Genomic DNA, 22,531 nt, shown 5'->3' on the forward strand with positions numbered 1-22,531 from the left:
CTACTCAATTTTATCGGATTTCGAGACATATTGCAATCGTAAAGCAGTTTTTATAGTAACAAGTTCTCCTAAAACTAAAGCTAATGCCCACAATGGAGCATAATCAAATGTTATCAACCCATGCACGTGATAAGTAGTGTAACTTTCGTAATTCCAAGGACACGCATTAAACAAACGTAAAATAGAACCAGTTGAATATTCCCACAAGTATGTCCACAAAATATAAACGAATATCCGCAAGGGAAGGGGAATTTTAGGTTTAAGAAATATATATAAATTTTCTGTAACAAATGTAGATATTGAATATATAGGAAATGACCACAATGAAGTGCAACCATGAAGGGTCCATCCATACGCGTATTTAGGATCCAATAAATACCAAACAGCAGTAAATAAAACTTCGACAAAGAAGCCACACATACCATAAAAAATTAGTTTGGAAAATAATGGAAGACCTTCATGATTGGTCATTATAAATTTTTAGTAAAACTTTTTTAACTTTCTTGAAAGCTTTTAATTTGAATTATTGATTGTAATAATATACTCTAAAATGTAAAAATTTTACTTTGTTTTATGCAGGTACAACAAAAGCATAGAATATTTTAAATAAATATTGATTTTATTAATTTCAAAGTGAACAAATTAAGTCTAATATATTAAATAATAAATAATATATCTGTAATATATTAATTCTTAAAAATATTTAACACATCAAATTTTTAAAAACAAAAATAAAAAACAAAAAAGTTTTACTAAATTTTACTTGCTCTATTAAACAATAAATAAATTTAAAAATTATTCATGCATAAAAACTAAACAATGATTTATATCTAAAAACAAATATCTACATAATTAGGCCATTTTACTTTCGTAAATATCATTCAACTCTTTCTTCAATGCTTCAGGAACCTTGCTTGCATAACTTTCGTGGTCATTAAAAGTAACTAACACACCACACCAGTTCATATAAGACTTTTTTTCTGTACTTCCGTAATTAATATCTCTGCTTAACATATCTGTTACACAACCACCCATTGCAGAAATAATTGCTTCTGGGGCACATGTATCCCATTTTTTAGTTCCTGGGGTAGCAAATACATAAGCATCTGCAGACCCTTCTATAACTTGAAGCACTTTAAACCCACATCCTCCAACACGAATAACTTTGTCTGCATTCATTGAATTAATTGCTTGGACAACAGAGGCATTGTCATGAGATAATGTTGTAACTACAAAACGCCTACCTGAAGGCGGTGGGTGTCTGTGAACACCAAAAGAACCTATTCCCTTAACACCCCATATTGTTCTACCACAAAACTTTACTTTTTCGCTAGAGTAAAAGGGTTGATGTATAACTCCCGCTATGGCTTTTCCAGCTGAAGATATGCCAATTAAAATTGTAACATGCTCTACATGACCTTGGATATAAAATATTTGAATGATATAAAAAAAAATTGCTTTTAAAATTAATTTTTAAACTATCTAAAAAAAAGTATCTGTTACCCTTTGTAAACTCAGCTGTACCATCTAATGGATCGACCCAGACTATCATCTATAAAGACAATAAAAAAATTAAAAATTCAATATATATATATACACCTGGTCTTCTCCATTTATTATGCAACAAGCTACTCTAGCAAAGTTTAATAATTAATAATTATTTCTAAAATTTGTACTAATTTTAGTTGCTGGTTGCATTTCTCCATAAAGAAATCTCAAATGTTAAAAAATAAAAAATTGAAGTGCAAAAGCTTTTTTTAAATATTTTAAATATTTCTTTACAAAATTTGCTTAAAAAAAAAAGAAAAAGAAAAGAAAATACAAAGGGTTGGAATAAGCAAATTTTACGCCAAAAATTGAAGTTTAACTTTAAAAGTAATTTCATTTAAGGCAAAATTTCACTTCTCCATAGAAGTTTCATCTTCTTTTGAGAAGTGGTATTGATGTCCAGAAGATGCTGACAGTCTTTTAACATGAGAAACAATAATAATTTATGGCACCCATCAATTATCACACCGATTTGACCAGTATAATACACAGAAAATAAGGATGCATGAACTTTATCATTAAATCATCATTCTCTATATCAATTTTAGAAACCATATAGAGCCAGTAAAGTTCATTGTGATTGCAAATTAGTTAATGCGATATTATAACATGGCCAATCAAAAATATTGCATTGTTAATTGAGGAATTCAAATGTTGGAATTAAATAATAATCATCAGATACCCTTTTCTGACTATGACTGAAGGAAGAAGTGTAAATTGATGGAAGCTACTTGTCTCAGTAAAAGTTTATAAAAAATCTTAAACAAACTTTTTTTATACTAGCTTCATTTCTTTACTAATATACACAAACATGATCCCACTAAATGGCTTTGACGGTATTTAGACATTCCCTCAGATGACAATATTTTACTTGTGGTTGAACTCTGTAGGCTATCAGTGGTAACAAGTTTTTTTACAGTGCTATATTTTATATCACATGGACATTTTCTATGACTTGATGCAAAAAAAAATTTCACATGCAATGAACAGAAAAATATCAGCATGTTAACAAATTGTAAATATGTTTGCAGTTTTTATACGGTCTTGCACAGTTTTCAGAAAAATAATGAACTTTTGTAATTTTGGGACAAATAATAGATTTTATAACTTCATTGATAAACCTAATATCTTGGTTAAAATCGTCTAAAGTTACACAAAAAGAAGACACCGCCCAAACTTCTATAATATTGTAGATAATAATTCAATGAAGGGAACACTGTTCTTGTTCTTATTGTAAATCTGTATCTCATTTTGTACTATAAAAATGCAATTCTCTGCAAATTTTGCCACAGCAACTGCTTCATCAAGACAAATCGTTTTTTTGAGATGCTTTAGATGGCTAGATTGTGATTTTGTGATAAATGAATTAAAAGTATTTTTAAAAAGCTTTTTACACAGAAGCTCTATGAAATCATTCAATGGAAGCTTTATTATTAATAGTTCAGTTCTACCTGATTTTTTTTTTTCAACATATTTGCTTCAAACAAGGCTGCAAGGTACTACTATTAGAGTTAGAAGTTACTGGAAGAGAAAAGATGAAGTTCGTAGAGCAAGATAACGATTAACAGACAACTTATAAGATTGAAAATTGTAGGAATCAGGAAAGCAAGATGAAGGAAGTGAATTCCAAAGAGCTGATGGTAGAGAAAAAAACTAGACAAATAAGAGTTTTTGGAGCATTTAGGAACAGTCACAGAAAAAGGGTGAGATTTAATTGAATGACGAATAACACGAGAATGAATGAGCTAGTGTCTCTTTAGAGCACTGCTCTAAAGAGACACTAGCTCTTTAGAGCAGTGCCCATTATAGTATTTGTAGAAAAGAGAAAGAGAAGCAACATTACGACGATGTGATAATGGTCGGAGGTTGGCTGCAAGAGCAAGTCCAACTATGTTTACAATGCGTTTTTGCACCTTATCTAAAAGAGAAAGCGCATCATGAAAAGATCTGCTCCAGATATGGCAACAGTATTCCATACAAAGACAGAATTTATAGAGATAGAGAATAGAATTCTGAGTAAGAAAGTGTTGAGCACTTACATTCTGATTGATAATCAGAATGTAAGTTATTAGATTCAAGATGAGAGATTAAGGGTTTGTTAATTTAAGACTCAAAAACTTTGCTTATGATAAAAAGGAAGAAGACTAATTGGACAGTAGTTAGACGAGTCAGATCGATCTCCAGAATTTTTGAGAATAGGGATAACAGAATAGTAAAAGTAAAAGTTGCAGGCCTTAAAGCCTGCAGAATCAGTGACACTAGAGCCAAGTTATTCAGAGTGGTGAGCATTAAAGTCATCGACATCAACTATATTAGCTGATGGATAAAGAGAGAGGGCTCGGTCAATTTGATCAGAAATAACATCGAAAAGAGTGCAGCCTTTAGATGAAGGAGAGCAATATAGAACAAAGAGAAAGGCAATGTATAACAAAGAGAAAGATGATAGAGTGAAGTGGTGATAATCGAAAGCACATAAAAGAATAGTCTGTGGATTCAAACCTAGTTTCACAACAAATGGGTGAATTCTTACAAATGTAAATGCCCAGGCCAAGCATGTGATTATTGGAGTCTTTACGAATTAAAGGAAGATAACCATCAACATTAAGATCACAAGATGAGACAGCTGAACTCAAATTAGTCTCACAAAGAAAAAGTAGGTCTGGCGAACTTAGCAAGAGATAAGACTCAACAGAAGAAAAGTTACTTCGAAGACCACGAATATTAGTGAATGATAGGTTTAGAGAACTTGGTAATAACGATGGTTTTTTGTGTTTTAAAGTTTTTGGTACTATAGTCATTTTTAAATTTGTTAAAGAACTTGACTCAAAGCATAGATAGCACTCAGTACATTATTTAATAGCCCAAGCAATTGACTCATTACTATTAATAAACCCTAAGCCATAAGAAAGGGCTCCAAATGTGGCCTAGACAGCACGCACCAAAAGTACGAGCAGGGACACCATCCATGTACAACATGGGCCTGTTAATACTCTGATATTTTTCAGCTGTTGAAGAAATCAGCCTCTCTGAGAGCTACCACAGAGTTCAGGAAACTTTGTTGTTGCTTATAATGCTTTGTTGTTGTTTGGGAAACTTTGTTGTTGTTCAAAATACATCAAAAGTTCATTTTTGTTACTGTCATCGTTTTCATATTTTGGATTACCGTTGTTTCAAATTCTTGGGGAGACAAAGATGCACTAAAAATTAAAAAAAATCAACTTGAGCTTGATAGAGGCTGAGAAAAAATCAATCTGAGGCTAGCTGAAAATAAGCTGTAAATATAGCTAAAATAGAATAATAAATTTTATTATTGTAATTCTCAAAACTTTCTCAATGCAAATTTGGGAAATGAAAGTTGTTATTATTATAAATACTTTTCAACCTATGTTATTTTTATATGGAGTTTAGTTGTTAATTTGACAATGTTAATAGTCAGCCAAGTTATCTGCATTAATACTTCTCTTGCATATTCATGAATATCTTCAGAAGATTCTAAACGAGGATGTTTATACTATTAAATGGCATTCCTTTTTCTAGTTTAATTCCGACCAAGCACTGTTGACTATTTGCCATGACTGACAAATTGAATTTTCCAAATGGAAAAGCATACCTTTCTTAAAAAAAATTCTCTAAAAATGAATTTATCTCAAATTTTATTTAACAGAAAACCATTCATTAATCTCAAAAAATGATTGGATAGAACAAATCTTGAAAATGATTAGACAGAACAAGGCTTCAGTACAATTTGTTGACTATTAACCTGCTGCTGCAAAGGAGTGCAGCTATACCAACTGAGGGTTTAGGCTGGGGCAGCAATCTTTTCATTATTCTTAGTTTTTTTCTTCTTTTTCTAAAATCTAAATCTTGACAAGATGATTTCCTCTACAATGATTTCTAAATGAATTCCTAACTTCGAAACTGTTATCCATATAAGAGATTCTATAAATTATTTTTGTAATTTCAAGATCATGCTACCCTTTCAAATAATTAATTTTAAAATCAAAAATTAAAACAATTTTTTGGTTTTATACATGACAACTGATGTCACAAAACTATATTGAGTTTAGTAAGAATATTTAATTAAAAATAAAACCTATTATTTTTTTATTATCATTGCAAAATTCTGAAACATTCATTGACTAGTTTTATCAATTTTGTATTTAGACCTTAACACATTGATGGACTTTATTTATTTTTAGCCATTTAAAAACTTTTTTTTAAAAACATTTATTTTTGAACATAAAAAAACTAAGAGTTAAGGGATGGCAAAAAATTTTTTTTTTAAAAAAAGATTTTTATTTTTGGAACTTTTATAAAATTTTGCTTAATTTGAGTACCAGCTACTCAACAATTAAAAGAAAGGTTGAACAACTTTTTTTAATAATATGACCTGTGAAATAGAAAATGAATTTATGCATGTATTGGAAAACTTAGTTTAAGTGTAACTCATGGTAACAAAAAAAAATATTTCTTTGAACTTTTTAAAATCAAAAAATTGTCATCAAAAAATCTTTAGATTCAGCAGCTTCAAAAGTGGTAACAATTTTTAATTTTTGTTTCCACTAGAACTTAAATTATTCATGGGAAAGTTCCATTTGAAAAATCTATAACTGAGAATGTAAGCCCAAATAGAGAATAATTGTTAGACTTTTTAAAATGACATTACTTTATTACATTCAAAGAGACCAAAAACTTTTCTAATGAAAAACAAAGAATTTTACGCCGTGAAATTATATTGAAATGGATTGAGATATTCAGTGGAGTTTGTTTAAGATTCAGTCATAGATAAACTGCTTTTTGTAACTTTCATTACCAATTTTATAAATAAATTAGTAAATACAATGAAATTACGAGCTGATGAAAATAAAATTATATTAAATATTGTTTCTGATGTAAGGAATCTATAAAGAAATACACGATTCATACTTATAGAAATTAAACTAGCTAAATAATAAAACAAATGTTAAGTAGAATCAAGAAATTTTTAATTTCTGCTTGAATGCTTTTAAAATTTAATTCAACAATATGCAGCTAGTTATTAAGCAACTTTAATCATGACAAAGATTACATTAAAGTATTAAAAATAATAACTTCTGGTGAAAGTCGAAAACAAAAAATGACTTTTTCAAATATTTACAAAAATAGAACTAATTGGAAAAATTATTTTCAAACTTTCAAATAAGACTAGAGGTAACTGTTTCAAAAATTACAATGTACAAAGAATAATGTAAAAAATATATATGTATACATTTTATTTTGCATGATCAATAAAAAATTAAGTTTTGCATTAAAAAATAGAGTCGCGAATCAGTGGAATTTGTAGCTATATCAAATCATTTCAGCACCATTAGTTAATAGCTTTAAAGCAAAAATGACAGTTAAACAATTTTTTTTTCCACCTCCTCAAGGCCAAGAAGGCTGCTACAGATGAGGAGGCTATTTATTTGTGGTATAACCCTCTCTCAAATCTATAACTCTGAAGCACAAACCTTGACGAACAAGGCCGCTGCGCAGAGAAACAAGTTGAGCGCAGTACTACCAGGGACGTGATGGAGATCGAACTCAGAACCTCTCGCTTATGAAGCGAGCGCTCTACCACTACCGCATGATAAAACCTTTAATTAAATCAATGTTTGCATAATGTTTATAACTTCAAGCATAATAAAGACTTATAATAATAGCTTGTGAAAGACACTAATATTTTTTATCTAACTTAATATAACACCCTATAAATAAAATTTTGGACAAATTTTCATTGCATTTATTATGTAATTTATTTCATGCACGCAAAAAACCTTTATACTTATTTGAAAGAGGATTTTATAATCTATTTAAATTTAATTTAATTAAGTTAAAAATATTATTTAAATATTGAAAATAAAATGGTCAAAGTAAAGGACCTTGAAAAAATTATGGAAATTTTTTTCCAAAAAAATCGAAAAAAAGGTAAACCGTTTGTTGCTAAGCAGTTTATGGAATGGGGTTTACCCATATCAACTGCTTACGATAAAATCGTAAAATTGGAGAATGGATCTCTAAAAAGAAAAGTTGGAAGTGGTCTAATCGCTAAGGTAGCTACTAAAGAAAATATTCCAAAGACTGCTGCATTTTTTGAAAATAAGTCAGGGTGCTCCCAAAAGAAAGTAGCTCAAGTTTTTAACTGTAGTTAAACTCGAATTTCCCAAGTATTAAAAGCAATGACTAACATTCGAACTTTCAAAAAAACAAATCTTCCAGACCGTAGCCATCAGCAGAAGAAAGCTATGCATCCTAAATGTCATAAATTGTACGAAAATTATAAAAACTTGGATTTTGTTATGAATGATGAAAGCTATTTTACCTTAAACAATAGCACATTAGCTGGTAATGATAGGTTTTATGCCAATCAAAAAGGGGTCAGTCAGAAAAAAAGAGGTATTAAATTCAGTGTAAACCAATCGACAATTGGTCGTCAGTTAAAAAAAATGAATATTAAATATAGAAAACGTGAAAAGACTCCAAAATACACTATAGAACAAAAGAAGCAGGAAACTAGTTAACTAACTCTATAACACAAAATCGCTTCTAGTCATCGATGATGAAAAATACTTTTGTTTTGCAGGGGACAACATGCCTGGAAATTCTGGATACTACACAAACAGCAAAAAGACATGCCCAGAAAGTTTATGTTTTATAGGAAAAGAGAAATTTCCAAAAAAATATCTGAAGGTGGTATGTCCGAGCCATTGTTTTGCACTTCCAAGGCTGTAGCGATCAATTCATCAATCTATATTAATGAATGTTTAGAAAAATGACTTCTTCCATTTATTCACAAGTATCATGGAAACTTTAACTATTTATTTTGGCCAGATTTAGCAAGTTCTCATTATTCTAAAGATTCTCTAAATTGGATGGACTAATATGTCTATTACGTTGATAAAGAATCCAATCCCCCAAATGTGCCTCAAGCATGACCAATTGAAAATTTTTGGGGACATTTGGCACAGAAGGTTTACAAGGGAGATTGGCAAGCTTCAACAGAGCAAGTTTTGATTGATCGCATTAAACTAAAACTACAAGAAATTGATTTAAACTTTTTACAGTCACATATGAAAGGCATCAGAGCAAAATTGAGATCAATTGCAGATGGTGGTGTTTTTTCATATAAAAAATAATATATTTTTATTAAAAGATAAATGCTTTATTTAAAAAAAAAATAATAGTAGTTTGTTTTTTTATTTATAAATAAGTTATTTACGTTTTTATTTTGTCCGATAACTTCCGCATCACCCGTTAAAATTTTAATTTTTAAATTTTGTCAAAATTTTTATATATGAGGTGTTATTTGTTACTACCGGCTGCTAATGCTCAGGAACCCAGCAGTTGCACAGTGAAAATCTTAACTACCTACACCAAGGTTAAGTATTTTTTATATTATAAACTTAGTGGTACTATTGGATTGTTTACATAGTTGCTAGAGATACTTAAAATGCATAGTAACAGTGCAACTTGCATAGCTATCACCCTTACGTGATTTTCTCATAATGCCAAAGTTATAAACTAGACTGGAACTAATGGTACAGGCAGATCAAAAATTACTTTATGGATTTCAATGATTACACAATAAATAAATACATATTTATTTGGTGTGTAATCATCGCCAAACCACTGTTTTTTGTTGTTATAATATTGCAGGGGCTTAGAAACTAGTTATTTTATATTTCTTGAAACTAATAGATTATCCTTATACAAAAAAAAGAAATTAAAGCTATAACCTTTGAAAACAATCTTGAAAAAAAACTATGTGATACAATTTTGTGGTTCAATTAGTGATATTTTTGTCTCTGTGCAATGTATACTTTTTTTGCATAGCAATCAGAGATTTCACATTTTTGGACAAAAAAAACTTGATAGACTTTCACACTTTTGGACATCAATAACAAGCCCAAGTATTCTTTTATTTGTACTTTTTTGTTTCTTGTTTTTAATGAAACTTTTTCTCTACTTCTCTCACTTGATATTTTCTACTTTGTATGATATGTGTAAGACACGTTTATTAATATAGCATTATATAAGCATATAATATTGAGAGACCTACTTTAGGCCATTACTAGTAAGTGGTAATCAGTCATCACCAGTAGGTTGTAAACATGTCTGTGTAAAAAGGTAAATGCAACTCATATGAGTAGGCTTGGCACCACACACTAAACAACATTGATTTAAATTGACCAATCAAATGCAACCATTTCCAATGGAGCAAAACAAACAGTATTGTATTGAGGCAGTTTACAATCAAAAATCAGAACAAGAACTTTTTTAGTGTATAAGGCATAATAGAAGCAGTTGGCTCATTATGTTATGATATGATCAAACTAATGGCAGTGGTCTTTTTCTCTTTTTTATACTATTCAAATTCAATTGGTGTCTACCAGATGCCACATAAGAAATAGCAATAAGATTGTCCTACATCATTAAATAAAAATAAATATACTTTACGTTTTAACTTAATAATAAAAAAATAAAAAAAAAACAAAAAAAGAATTACATACCTTTTCAAAATAATATAAATAAATATTTAAAAATGACTATATACTTATGATTACCTCACTAATGTCTCATTGAGACCCAATTTGCTTAACATTTAAATAGACATTTACATGTCTCACTGAGACCAAATTAATATTAAACTATTAATACATAACCAGTCACAATAAAATACTTAGGATATATTGTCGGCATAGCTAAACAAAATTAAGCATGCCATTTCTTGTAAAAATCATTAAAAGAGTTCATGATAACAAAAAATAAATTTAAATTGACTATATACATATTTACTGAACTATTTAAAAGTTCAGAAATCTTGACTGTTTGGGCCGCAAAAGTAATTAATTATATACATGATATATAATTAAATACACCTTAAACACATTATCATTTGGAATTTAGTTGACAAAACGGTATTTAATTTAACCATTTTTGAGAATATTTAATTTTTACTACTATGAATGGTATAAAAAATTTCAATAAATTCTTTGAGCTTAAAGTCAATTTATGAAACTTTACAATCTATTTTTGTTTATTGAAAATTTGAAAACAGATAAAATAAAATAAAAAAATTCAATATATTCTATGTATATCATTTATGCACAAACTTATAACTTTTACTTAGTACTTGAGTACTTCCGTGACCAATATAATTGTAACCAATATTATTGATTTAACACACACACATTTTTTTTTTACAGTAGTTACTATAATTACATGATACTAAAAATAAATGATTACATCAATTTCAAACAAATCATATTGAGTGGTGTGAAATACTATAAACAAATAATTACAAGCGATTTATTAAATAAACCTTTTGTGTTAATAAAAATCTACCTTCATTTAAAAAAAGTGTAAAAACTCCACTAATCCTAATTTTTCCACTACTCTATACAAAAATTATTATAAGTATAAACTCATATTGATAGAAAGAAGCCATTTTTTTAATTTTTGTTTGTAATTTTATTTACACCTTTTTAAAGATAAAAACCAGTAACTAAATATTTAAAATAGAAAATAAGTTAATGACCTTAACCTAAAAAGCATCCCATAAAAATGTTAAAGATCCATGAAAACAAATTAAAACATTTTAAAGAGTAAAACAAACTCACATCATCTACATTTAATTTTTCATATTCTGAGGGACAACTGTGTTTAAGAACATCTTCATCAAACTCTTTTTGAAGAAACTCTTCTTTTGCACTTTCGCAATCATCCTTTAATAATAAAACTCCATTAAGATTAAAACTTTGTTTTCAAAGCAGGAATAACATTAAGGTAAATTTGAAAATACTAAAAATAGTTAGTATTTATAGCTATTTTTTATGTAATGAAAACCCAATCTTATACCTCTTCACCAATAACATTTATTCCAGGAAATTGACTTTTAAGTGATCCTATAATGACACACTGTGCAGAACGATCAGCTTCTGTTTGAGGATCAAACTCCTCGCCATCAATAGCCTAATTTCAATAAAATTATTACAGCTAAACCCAACTGCCTAATTCAAATTTTTAAATAAGTATAAAAAACTTGAAATAAGTTTTTGAAAAAGTTAAATTATATTAAACAATGCCTAATAAATTTAAACATACTTTATCTATAACTCCAAGTTGACCAGAATTTAGAACAGATCGAATTATGTGACCTGCATGATTTGCAATCGCTACAGATGATGCAACGAGTTTCATTAAGTTAGAAGTCATATTTTTAATTTTATTCTTAAATGAATTACATCTTTATAAAATGACATTTTAAAATTTACATGTTTGAGGAATTTCGATTAAAACAACAAGAAGAAAAACAAATTATTCAATTCAGTAAAATAATCTATTAAATTTTTTTAAATTTTAGACTTTGTGGGAAAAGTTTATTAAATATGCTTTAAGATATACAATTTTTAATTTTTTATAAAACAATTTTTAAACCTACACCTAATAATTGCTACAAAATTTTTTTATAAATCTTCATCAATTTCATTTACATAAACTTTTCGCAGTTTTTCATTCTGAATCTCAACTGCTGCAACTTTTAAAGGCCAGCCATTTCCTAAAATGCCTGCTTGAGCTGCAACACCTATTGCAACAGCTATATCAGGGTTTATAGATGTATTTGGGACTTTGTTAAAAAAATCAGCAACAAGTTCACGAACCTTTGGGACTCTAGTTGAGCCACCAACTAAAACAATTTCATCTATTTCATTTTTTGTAATTTCTGCATCTATTAAAACTCGTTTTATTGGGTCCAAGACTTTTAAAAATAATTCTTTATTAATAGAATTAAAATCATCACGAGATAAAACATAAAAGTAACTGATTGGTTTACCAGTTATTGGAGAAATAGCTTCAAGTGAAAATTTTATTTCAGCTTCAACATTATCAGTCAAACTAATTTTTATGAGTTCAACTTGGTCTCTTATAACTTGTAAATCATTTGGAGTTATTTCAACTAAACCAAATTTTTCTTCCAACTTTTTGCGAACAAAATTAATTAAATTATTATTGATATCTTGACCACCAAGTCTGTTATTTCCTGCCATTGCCATTGTAATAAACATTCCATCACGCACCATCAATAAAGAAACATCTAATGTTCCTCCACCAAAATCAACAACAATAACTGTGCTTATACCAGGTTTTTTATGGAGACCATATGCTAAAGCTGCTGCCGTAGGTTCATTAATAACACGTAAAACTTTTAAACCAGCTCTACGCCCAGCTTCTATTGTGGCATTTCTTTGAGCTTCATTAAAATCAGCTGGAACACTTATAACTGCCATACTAATAGTACGATCTATTGCACTTTCAACCATGCCTTTAAGTTTACGTAGGATAAAAGCTCCAATATCTTCTGGAGAAAACACTTTAGTACCATTATGTAGTTTTATTTCAAAATAAGGATCATTCAAAGAATTAACAGAAACTTTAAATGGATAATTAGATGATAACTGTTTAATTTTTTCACTACTAATTTTTTTACCAATAAATCTTTTTGCATCATATATTGTGTTTCGACTATTGGTTTCAATTTGCTCAACTGCTTTATAACCAACTAATACTTCATTTTCAAGTATTGCGACAACACTAGGAATAATATTTTTTCCGTCTTTATCCTTGTAAACAGTTACATTACCTGATGAAAACTCATAAGTACTGATGCATGAAAAAGTTGTACCTAAGTCAATACCCACTATGCTTGGTTTTGGAGGTGGTAAACGACTTTGTACAAAATACCCAGTAACTATTAATGCAAAAACAGCTATTGCAGCTGATCCAATCATTGAGTTCATTTTTATATATACTAAAAATAGTTCATATAAAATTTATATATATTAAAAGTAAAATATAGTTTTGCTATTTTGCAATACATCTAATAAAGACTTTCTTTTTTTAACTTGTTATTTATGTTAAACATTAAAAGATATTTTATAAGAAAAGTTTATTTCAAAAAACGTCAAAATGCTTTAAAAATCTTTTTAAAGAAGCTATTTGTAAACGATAAGAAATACAAAAATTTTTGACAAAAAACTTTTTTAAATAAAAAGTTTTTTGTCAAAAATTTTTTTTAATGTCTTACATAATTCAGCCTAAGGTAAATTCTCTACAACCATATTCTTTATAAAAATATGGTTGTAAAGACTTTTTATAAAAACTGATCTTTGAAATTGTAACAATAATAATTTATAATTTTCGATTAAACCTGATTTTGTAAAGTTATAATTAGGCTTTTAATTTTTTTAGTTTTATGGTTAAAGAAATCATTTATTAATCAATTATTATTAATCAGAAATTATTATAAAATATATTTAAATATCTCTCTTTAACATAATAAGTATTATTACTAATTATTAGCATATATTATGATTATTACTACAACTATTATATATAGACATAATAAGTCTATAACTATAAAGGAAATGAGAATGTTTACTCTAAAGACGTTTCAAAATAAACTAAAAATACTTCCGCTAAAAATTTTTACTATTTACTATAATATGCTAGCGGGTCGTTAGAACAAAAAATTTAAAAACGCAAAGATGTTAAAGCGAATTTTTTTTCGGTTCTTTTTTTTTTTAGTAATATGGCATGGTTTTTATTATTTTTTTCTAAAAAAAAACGTTGCATTTAAATAAGCTTTTATTAATAAAAAAATAAATATTTTATCAACAATATTATATAACTAATTTTACTACTTTAAGTATACTACAATATATAAAAAATTCGTTTTTATTAAAAAAATTTTCTATTTATTTTAGTTATTCTAGATATAGTTTCTAGTTATATTATTTATAATTATTCTAGTTATATTTTGCTAATAGAAACCAGTAACTTTTTTGCTTAAACGTTTTTTGTTTAAACGACCACGAGCCCTTTTTACTAATTTACTAAACTTAATACTTAGTCTTAATACTTTTATGGACAACAACGCATGCGTACACTTATGGCATATAATGCGCATGCGTCAAGCAACGCATATATTCGAGTAGTGAATAATAACCTGTTTGTATTGTTTATTAGCCAATCCCATAGTTTTTTTTCGACAACCAACTTTAATGCGGAGTGGCTAATGAGTGGCATAAAGGTCATATTTATATATAAATTTTTTTATTTATTATGATTTCTTAATAGAAGCATTCGCGCCAATTGTTCGAAGTTACGTTTTTTATGATTTTTGACTAAATTTAGAGCAATTTCCAAGTATTGGCGCTAATAAACTCTGATGTCAAATCTAGTTAATTTGTTCAACGATATTTTCTTAATGAGTTCCTGTACCAAAAAAAACACTGTGCTTAATAATTTAAGAAACATGTTCTTGAATACACTCTTCTTCTTTTTTAATAGTTCTTTACAAGAACTCATTATTTGAAGTAGCTTATGAAGCTTCTCCGTCCTCACCACACGCTCTACATAACGTCGAAAAAACTCGAAAAAATTTTACTGTAAGCACAGCAAAATGAATTTTTTATTACGAAATATTTTTCTTAAAACAAGAAACACGTTTTTTTTTTTAAGAAATAAATATCCTACCCTGCAATTTATTTTTAAAAACAAGAAATATATTTCTTGTTTTGAGAAATAAATTTCTGAAACCATGATTAATAGATTTACGATTTTGCTGTGAGATCTGATGAGTTGTTAGCGACATTGAAAGATTTTAAACGTTTTGGAATTCATTGTATCCAAAAAGTCTGAGAGAGTCTCATTTGTTGGCATTTTTTCAAACTATGACCTAGAGTATCAAAAGTTAACCGGTACTCTGGTTAAATATACAACTCAAGACCTAGTGGCTGGTCTTCATCAATAAAAACTGCCTTTAGAAGGATTTCAGTTTTGATTCTCTCCATTTTTACATCTTTTTGGAACTCCGTTTGTTTTTGAATACAGAACTTTTAACTATTTTTATATTGTGATCTCGGTTAAAAAATGCTAACGCCAGCACCAAACACATCTAGGTTTTACCATAATTTGAATTTCACCTCTGCAGCAGGCTCATAATACATCTGCCAATAGTTCTGTTGATCTTAGGGGTTTAAATTAAAAATAATGCAATGAAGATAAAATAAGATTTAAAATGACACTTCTTAAAACTTATTACATTTAATTTTGACAAGATAAAATCAAAGTGCTATTTCTATCGATTTCATTTTTACTATATTTCTTCTGATTTTAAGAAAAGTCTCTCATTGGAAAAAAAAAATTGGTTTAGAGTTATTATCTTTTAATTTTTTATCTTATTTTAAACCATTTTGCAAGCCATTGTTTTTAAACAATTTGTTACTTTATGATATAAATTATTCTTAAAAAATAAGACTAAAATATCAAAACTTATGAAATTAAGTTTTGCTTTAAAAATTACAGAACCAGAAAAGTCGCAAGGCAAAAATCACGATGTCCCGAAAAGAGAAATGTAGTCAACCATTCTATTGATCTTTTTAAGTATTTTATTACTCAGAATAAAAACCTGCCTGATTTTAGAGTAATGCAACTTGAATTTCATGAAATTTAAGGCGTGTGGAACAGCTCCATATCTGTTAATTTTCACCTAATTGTCTGATTTTTTCCGGCATTTGTATATATTTTACAAAAGTATACTAATGTAAATGATTTTAAAATTAGAAATTTATACATTTTATTTTTGCAAAAAAGTGTTCTAAAGTTAAGTAGTTTTATCTTTAACTTACTATTTTTTAACCTTTTATGGTTTTATGATATAAATAGTTGATTCGCCGGCTTAACAGATTAATTTACGACTATGGCTATATGAAGCTCTCCGACATGATGAGATAAAAACCATCAAACAAATTTCTAATTGCTATGTATTGGGCCTCGACGCTATTGTGTTTAAAAACCACGTTTTTTTAAATTTCACAACGAATTTGTGCGTTTTTAAAACACCACCAGTTAACAAAAATCATAGTAATAAAAATGTGCACAATCGGTATAGAAAAAAAACCTTCCATTTTTTGTAATGACGTTATTATATAGTTAACGATTTGTAAATTTTTATTGGCGCCGATTATTTGAAAGCGCGCTAAAAAACTCAAAAAATGTAAAAATTTTAAACTTTAAAAGAGTATAAATAGTCAGCCAAAAAAAAAAAAAAATTTCATTAAAGAAACAATACTTTGGGAATATTTTATGACATTCCGCGTATTAAAATTTGTTCATGATGGTCAAAATGGGATGGGCTATTGTTTATACTTGTTTTAAGCTTATTGTAATAGATATTCCATAGTTGTTCGGAGTTGGATGATGGACAGAGTTTAATTGTTGCAAGGTCTTTATTGATTTTATCATAATTCCCTTTTATGTATAAAAGTTTTGTTTAATTTAGCTGTAGATTTTCAGTAGATTTGATATATTGAGCAAAACAAAGTAGTTAGTGATGACTATTGTCTATGGGTGCTAAATGTTTTAAAAAGGAAATCGTTTTTTCATTGGATGTAAATAAGAGGTCAATTGTAGATGGCTTGGTCTAATACGTACTGCTTCTGAAATATGTTGGGTTAAAAAAGAATCACAAATAGTTTTAATAAATTTAATTGATTTAGAGTTATTTGAAATAGGAAGATTTGGATTTTGCCAACTGATATCTGTGTAGTTCTCCTACAATAAGAATGTTTAGGTATTTGTCAGAAAGTTTGACCATGTGCTGATTTATAGTCATCTGTAGTAACAGCTTAGTAACAACTTAGAAGTTTATGTTACAATTTCACAACTGTATGATTAAGATAGGAATATGTCAAGATTTATTAAGAATGACTTTAGAGTGTTTTAGCAACCACATAGTTCCTTCATTAAGAGTACCTTCATTTTGAGATAACAAGAAGAGTTGCATAGCCACTATCAAGAAGGCACAAGCAAAAATCTATTAGTAAAGTCAAAAAGAAGGTCTAAATTCATCATTCTAGGTAAGAAACAATGTAACACAGGTTTACATCTACATCAGCCTAATAGGTTAAATGTTTCACTCGTTTTAATTTCTCTTTGGAGAAGTAGATTTTCACAACTATTAAAAAACATTTATTTCAACGACATTAATTCTATTCCTAGTAACAACACAAATAAACTATATAAAATAAGGCTTTTTATTAGCAAATTAAATGAAAATTTTATGAAACTTTAGAACCCAAATGAGGAGAGACGTATTTACCGGGAGCCAAAGGGAGCTTTGGCCCCAGGCGCCAAGTTTTGATAGGGCGCCAGCCGTCAAAATGGTAGAATCTTAGAAAGTCGCTAAATTGTAATTTTACGCTATTTTCACGAAAATTTTTATATTGTTATTATGTCCGAATCATAGATTGACTGATAGACCTACGGTATATATCCAATTTCTAATTATTTGCTTTTCTGCCTACAAGTATACGTGCGCATATTTATTTTGTAAACGAGAATATTACCATTGAAAATTCATCTTTATAAAAATTATAAATGTGTATGGTTGGCAGAAGAAAGTATTATTCAAAAGGCAATCAAAGTCCACTTGCAAATTATAAATAACTATGCGCGAATTACTCGTGCAAAAACGTTGATTTGGTAAAAAAAAGTCACGTTGCTCAGTTTGACCCTTTTTAAAGGATCCTATCTTTTTTAGAAGATCGAACCTATCTTTTAATATATATGAGCAGTTCATAGGTGTAATGGCAGATAATTTTATACAAAAAATGATGAAAGAAATGAAGAAAGGTAAATATTTTTCCATCAGTATTGATTCTACTTCTGATATTAGCCGTGTTGTTTAATTGTGTTCATTTTTCGGTTTGTTCAAAAGAATGGCTGTCCGGTAGAAAGATTTTTAGGATTTTTACCCAACTCTGGTTATAAATCTGAAGAACTAGCAGATGCTATAATTTTAGTTTTAGTATTGTATAGATTCGATATAAACAATAGTCGTGGTTACGATTACAATGCTTCTAACATGTCTGGCAAGTATACAGGATTTCAAGCACGCATTAAAGAAATTTATCCTTTAGCTACATTTGTACCATACTTGGCACACTCTTTAAATCTTGATGTTGGATGAGCTGAGGACTGTTGTAAAAATGCTTCAGAATTTTTTATTTTGCTTTAAAATATCTATAACTTTTTCTTTGCTTTTACATATAGATGAGAAATTCTTCAGAACAATTTAATAAAAACAGAAAATGTATCACTTAAAATCTGTAAGATACCAGGTGGTCAGCCATATCTGATGCAAAAATTAGTTTAAACAAAAATTGAAACGAAATAACTAATGCACTGTCTTTTATCAAATATAATAAATCACAAAAGTCAATCACAAGATCAGAAAATTGAAGCGAATATAATGGTCACATAAGGAGGTGATAGACTAGAAAAAAATGGTGCTGTGATGAGCCAATAAAAAATTTTACTTTTTGTTCCAAATAATAAAACTATCACCATCAAAAAAGATGATAGCAGAAATACTTCAAAATATATATAAAAAATAACCTTTCGACTTCATTTGTTAACAAGTGTATACAATTCAAAACTTATTTAATGAATTTAACTGAAAACATAAGACCTAAAACTGTAACAGATATTTGTTAAATGATCAGAAATGATAAACTTTAAGAACTATATAACTATCCTTAATGTTATATCTACTATAAGTAGATATAGCATTAAGGATATATCTATGCTGCCCAACGTCCTATTGTTCAGCCGAGAGAAAAATTTTAGCATTATAGAGGGTTAAGTCTTATTTAAGGTCGGAAATGACTGGTGTGAATGCCTTAATAGGTTAGTAACTCTATCTATTGAATTAACTTAACATAAATATGAACTTTAATGACACTAAAAACACATTTGCAAAACAAAACTCACGTAGAAAATTATATATATTTTTTTAATGTTAGTTAAGTTTAACTTAATATAATGTTTGTATTAAAAAATTTTTTTTTAATAATCACCCCATATCAAAGTATTCAGTTGTTTGTAAAAAAGAGCACCTAAAAAGTTAGTGCCAAAAAGTAGGGCGCCAAAAATATAAATACGTCTCTGCAAATGTGCATATATGAATTGATAAATGCATGGTCCTATTTAAAGGGAGAAGCTCTTTAAAGCAGTTTAACCCCATGAAACCTACCAAATTATTCAAACTGGCTTTTTTTTATAGTTATTAGTGAAACCCATAAAATCACGGAAACTTACTGTAAAGTTGCGAACGAATTTGGCCTGATGATAAGACTGCAGTCTTCTACTTGCTTCTGTCATTATTTTAATTTTTATCTTATTTATAAATGTATACATATAAATATACTTTTCTTATTTTTTTTTTTAAGCATCTTTGCTTCCAACAAGGCTGCAAGCAGCCACTAATTAAAGTAGAAAGGTACTGAAAAAGAAAAGGTGAAGATTGTAGAGCAAGATAACGATTGACGGACAACTTAAAAGATTGCAAATTATATATCAGGAAAGCGAGATGAAGGAAGCAAATTCCAAAGAGCTGATGTTCGAGGAAAAAAACTAGACGAATAAGCGTTTTTTGAGCACTTAGGAACAGTCACAAAAAAAGGATGACACTTAATTGAATGACGAGTAACACGAGAATGAATTTTAGTAGATGGCACGAGAGATGCTAGCTATTTAGAGCAGTGCCCATTATAGTATTTGTAGAAAAGAGAAAGAGAAGCAACATTACGACGATGTGATAATGGTTGAAGATTGGCTGCAAGAGCAGGTCCAACTTTGTTTACAATGCGTTTTTGCACCTTGTTTTAAAGATAAGGGCATGATTAGAAGATCCGCCCCAGATATGGCAACAGTATTCCATACAAGGCCGGATTTGAGATTTATAGAGATAGAGAATAAAATCCGAAGTAAGAAAGTGACGAGCTTGATAAAGAAATGCAACCTTGCAGATGCTAATTTTGCAACTGATTTGATATATGGTTTCCAAGAAAGATTGAAAGAGTTAATCCTAGAAGATGAGGAGTAGATGACTCATTGAGTACATCACCGTTCATAAATATAGGAAGATCTAAATTATTGCGATAACGATTGGCTGAAAAAAATTGAGTTTTATCTGTATTGAAGTTCACCAGCCACTGTGAGCCCCATGCTGTAGCAGAAGTGAGATTCTTTTGAAGCTCAAATGCTCCCTCCAAGCAATCAGAGAGTGTTGGTTTCTTATCACAACAAGAACAAATGGTAGTATCATCAGCAAACAATGCCACCTTAGATGTGAAAATATCTGGAAGATTGTTAATGTAAATTAAAAAGAGTATATGGCCAAGGATAGAACCTTGAGGAACCCCTGAAGTTACAGAACAAGAAGAAGAGTGCTGTCCATCGATGACAACTTTTGTACTACCATTGGAAAGGAAGGATTCAATAATCTTAAAGATTTTGGCAGATACACCATAAGAAGAAAGATTATGGAGAAGACCAGCATGCCAAACTTTATCAAAAGCTTTTGAAGTGTCAAGAGCAATGACCTTAACCTCTCCACCTTTATCTAATACGCGATAAAACCTATCAGTTATTACTGTTAGCAGATCAGCTGTAGAACGAGAAGATCGAAATCCATATTGATGGTCAGAAAGTAGGTTATTAGATTCAAGATGAGAAATTAAGTGTTTGGTAATTAAAGATTCAAAAACCTTGCTTATGATAGGAAGAAGACTAATGGGACGGTAGTAAGACGAATCAGATTGCTCTCCAGAATTTTTGAAGATAGGGATAACAGATGCCGCTTTCCAGCAGGCTGAAAAACAAGACTCTGATAAGCACTTGTTGAATAGTTTTGAGAGTATAGACGACAGCTCCGGAGAACACTTCTGCAAGACAATAACAGGTATGTTGTCCGGGCCACAAGCTGTAGAAGAGTCTAGGCAGGAAATCACTTTAGATACAGAAGCTGGAGTGATACGAATGTCAAGTAATGGATCAACCTTTTTGTTGGCAGTATCAGGTAGAACGCAACTAGTGGAATCAAGAGAAGAGTGATATTGATGAAAAGTTTTTAGCAAATAATTCAGCTTTATCTTTAGGTGTGGTGACAAAGTCTGAACCATACAAGAGAGAATTAAAGATTTGCCCTTATTATTGATATTATTAAAGATTCTCCAGAAGTCACGAGAGCCTAATTTTTGAGATGAGATACGAGATTTCATGACCTGAGAATAATAGGTTTTGCTGTAGACAGAAACTTTTTACAATTGTTTCTAGCAGTAATAAACAGACGTCTGTTTTCTGGAGAATTGTTTTGCTGATAAATATGGAAGTAACGGTTTAGATTGGCAATCGCAGCAGCACAGTGTGAGGAAAACCATGGAGGAGAGTGAAGCTTGACATGGAATTGTTGAGAGGGAAAAAAAGATTCCATGCCAGCCTGAATCCACGAAGTTATGTAAGAAGCACATTTGTCGACAAGATGACAAAAGATTTCGACTATTGGATTCTTTACGAATTAAAGGAAGATAACCATCAACACTATGATCACAAGATGAGACAGCTGAACTCAAATTAGTCTCACAAAGAGCAAGTAGTTCTAGTGAAATTTGCAAGAGATAAGACTCAACAGAAGAAAAGTTACTTCGAAGACCACGAATATTAGTGAATGATAGGTTTAGAGAACTTGGTGATGATGATGGTTTTTTGTGTTTTATAGTTTTTGGTACTTTTTCATTTTTTAATTAGATTGAAAAACTTGACTCAAAGCATAAATAGTACTCAGAAATATATCTGCGCCAGCCTAATAGATGAAGAAGGGATGCGAAGCTGGTCAACAGATAAAATCTGTTTACCCCTAAAGTCTTTGCCTAGGAGACCTTTTACAAGACAGTAGCCGGATGCACTTAACATCTGCCCAAGATGAGTACTTTTATCGAGACACCATCTCTAGCCTTTACTCAACCAAGAGCCCTAAGGCAGGGGGTGTTTTAAGTCGGAGTTGGTATCTTCTAGCCTTTACCTAAAAAGACTTATCCTAAAAGGCAGCAGGGCACGAAGC

General features: G+C 29.4%; 3 protein-coding genes across 3 annotated transcripts; all 3 read right to left on the reverse strand.

The window, feature by feature from the left end:
* Window positions 1-471, reverse strand: LOC124811241 (transmembrane protein 229B). The gene has a single exon (XM_065806726.1). The coding sequence runs from the start codon at window positions 469-471 to the stop codon at window positions 1-3; it is 471 nt and encodes a 156-aa protein (XP_065662798.1).
* Window positions 472-734: 263 nt separating this feature from the next.
* LOC100205982 (3'(2'),5'-bisphosphate nucleotidase 1) lies at window positions 735-11,890 on the reverse strand. The gene is made up of 5 exons (XM_065805447.1): window positions 11,671-11,890; window positions 11,425-11,538; window positions 11,187-11,291; window positions 1,504-1,552; window positions 735-1,418 (listed from the first exon to the last, which is right to left on the reverse strand). Exons 1-5 carry the CDS (start codon window positions 11,779-11,781, stop codon window positions 853-855), a joined length of 945 nt encoding a protein of 314 aa, XP_065661519.1. The 5' UTR covers window positions 11,782-11,890; the 3' UTR covers window positions 735-852.
* A 1-nt stretch (window position 11,891) lies between these two features.
* On the reverse strand, window positions 11,892-13,364 carry LOC101240602 (heat shock 70 kDa protein 13). Its single transcript, XM_065805446.1, has one exon. It carries the CDS (start codon window positions 13,362-13,364, stop codon window positions 12,033-12,035), a length of 1,332 nt encoding a protein of 443 aa, XP_065661518.1. The 3' UTR covers window positions 11,892-12,032.
* Window positions 13,365-22,531: the final 9,167 nt, after the last annotated feature.

Source organism: Hydra vulgaris, chromosome 09, assembly GCF_038396675.1.
Source record: "Hydra vulgaris chromosome 09, alternate assembly HydraT2T_AEP".
In the NCBI taxonomy this organism is placed as follows: Eukaryota; Metazoa; Cnidaria; class Hydrozoa; order Anthoathecata; family Hydridae; genus Hydra; species Hydra vulgaris.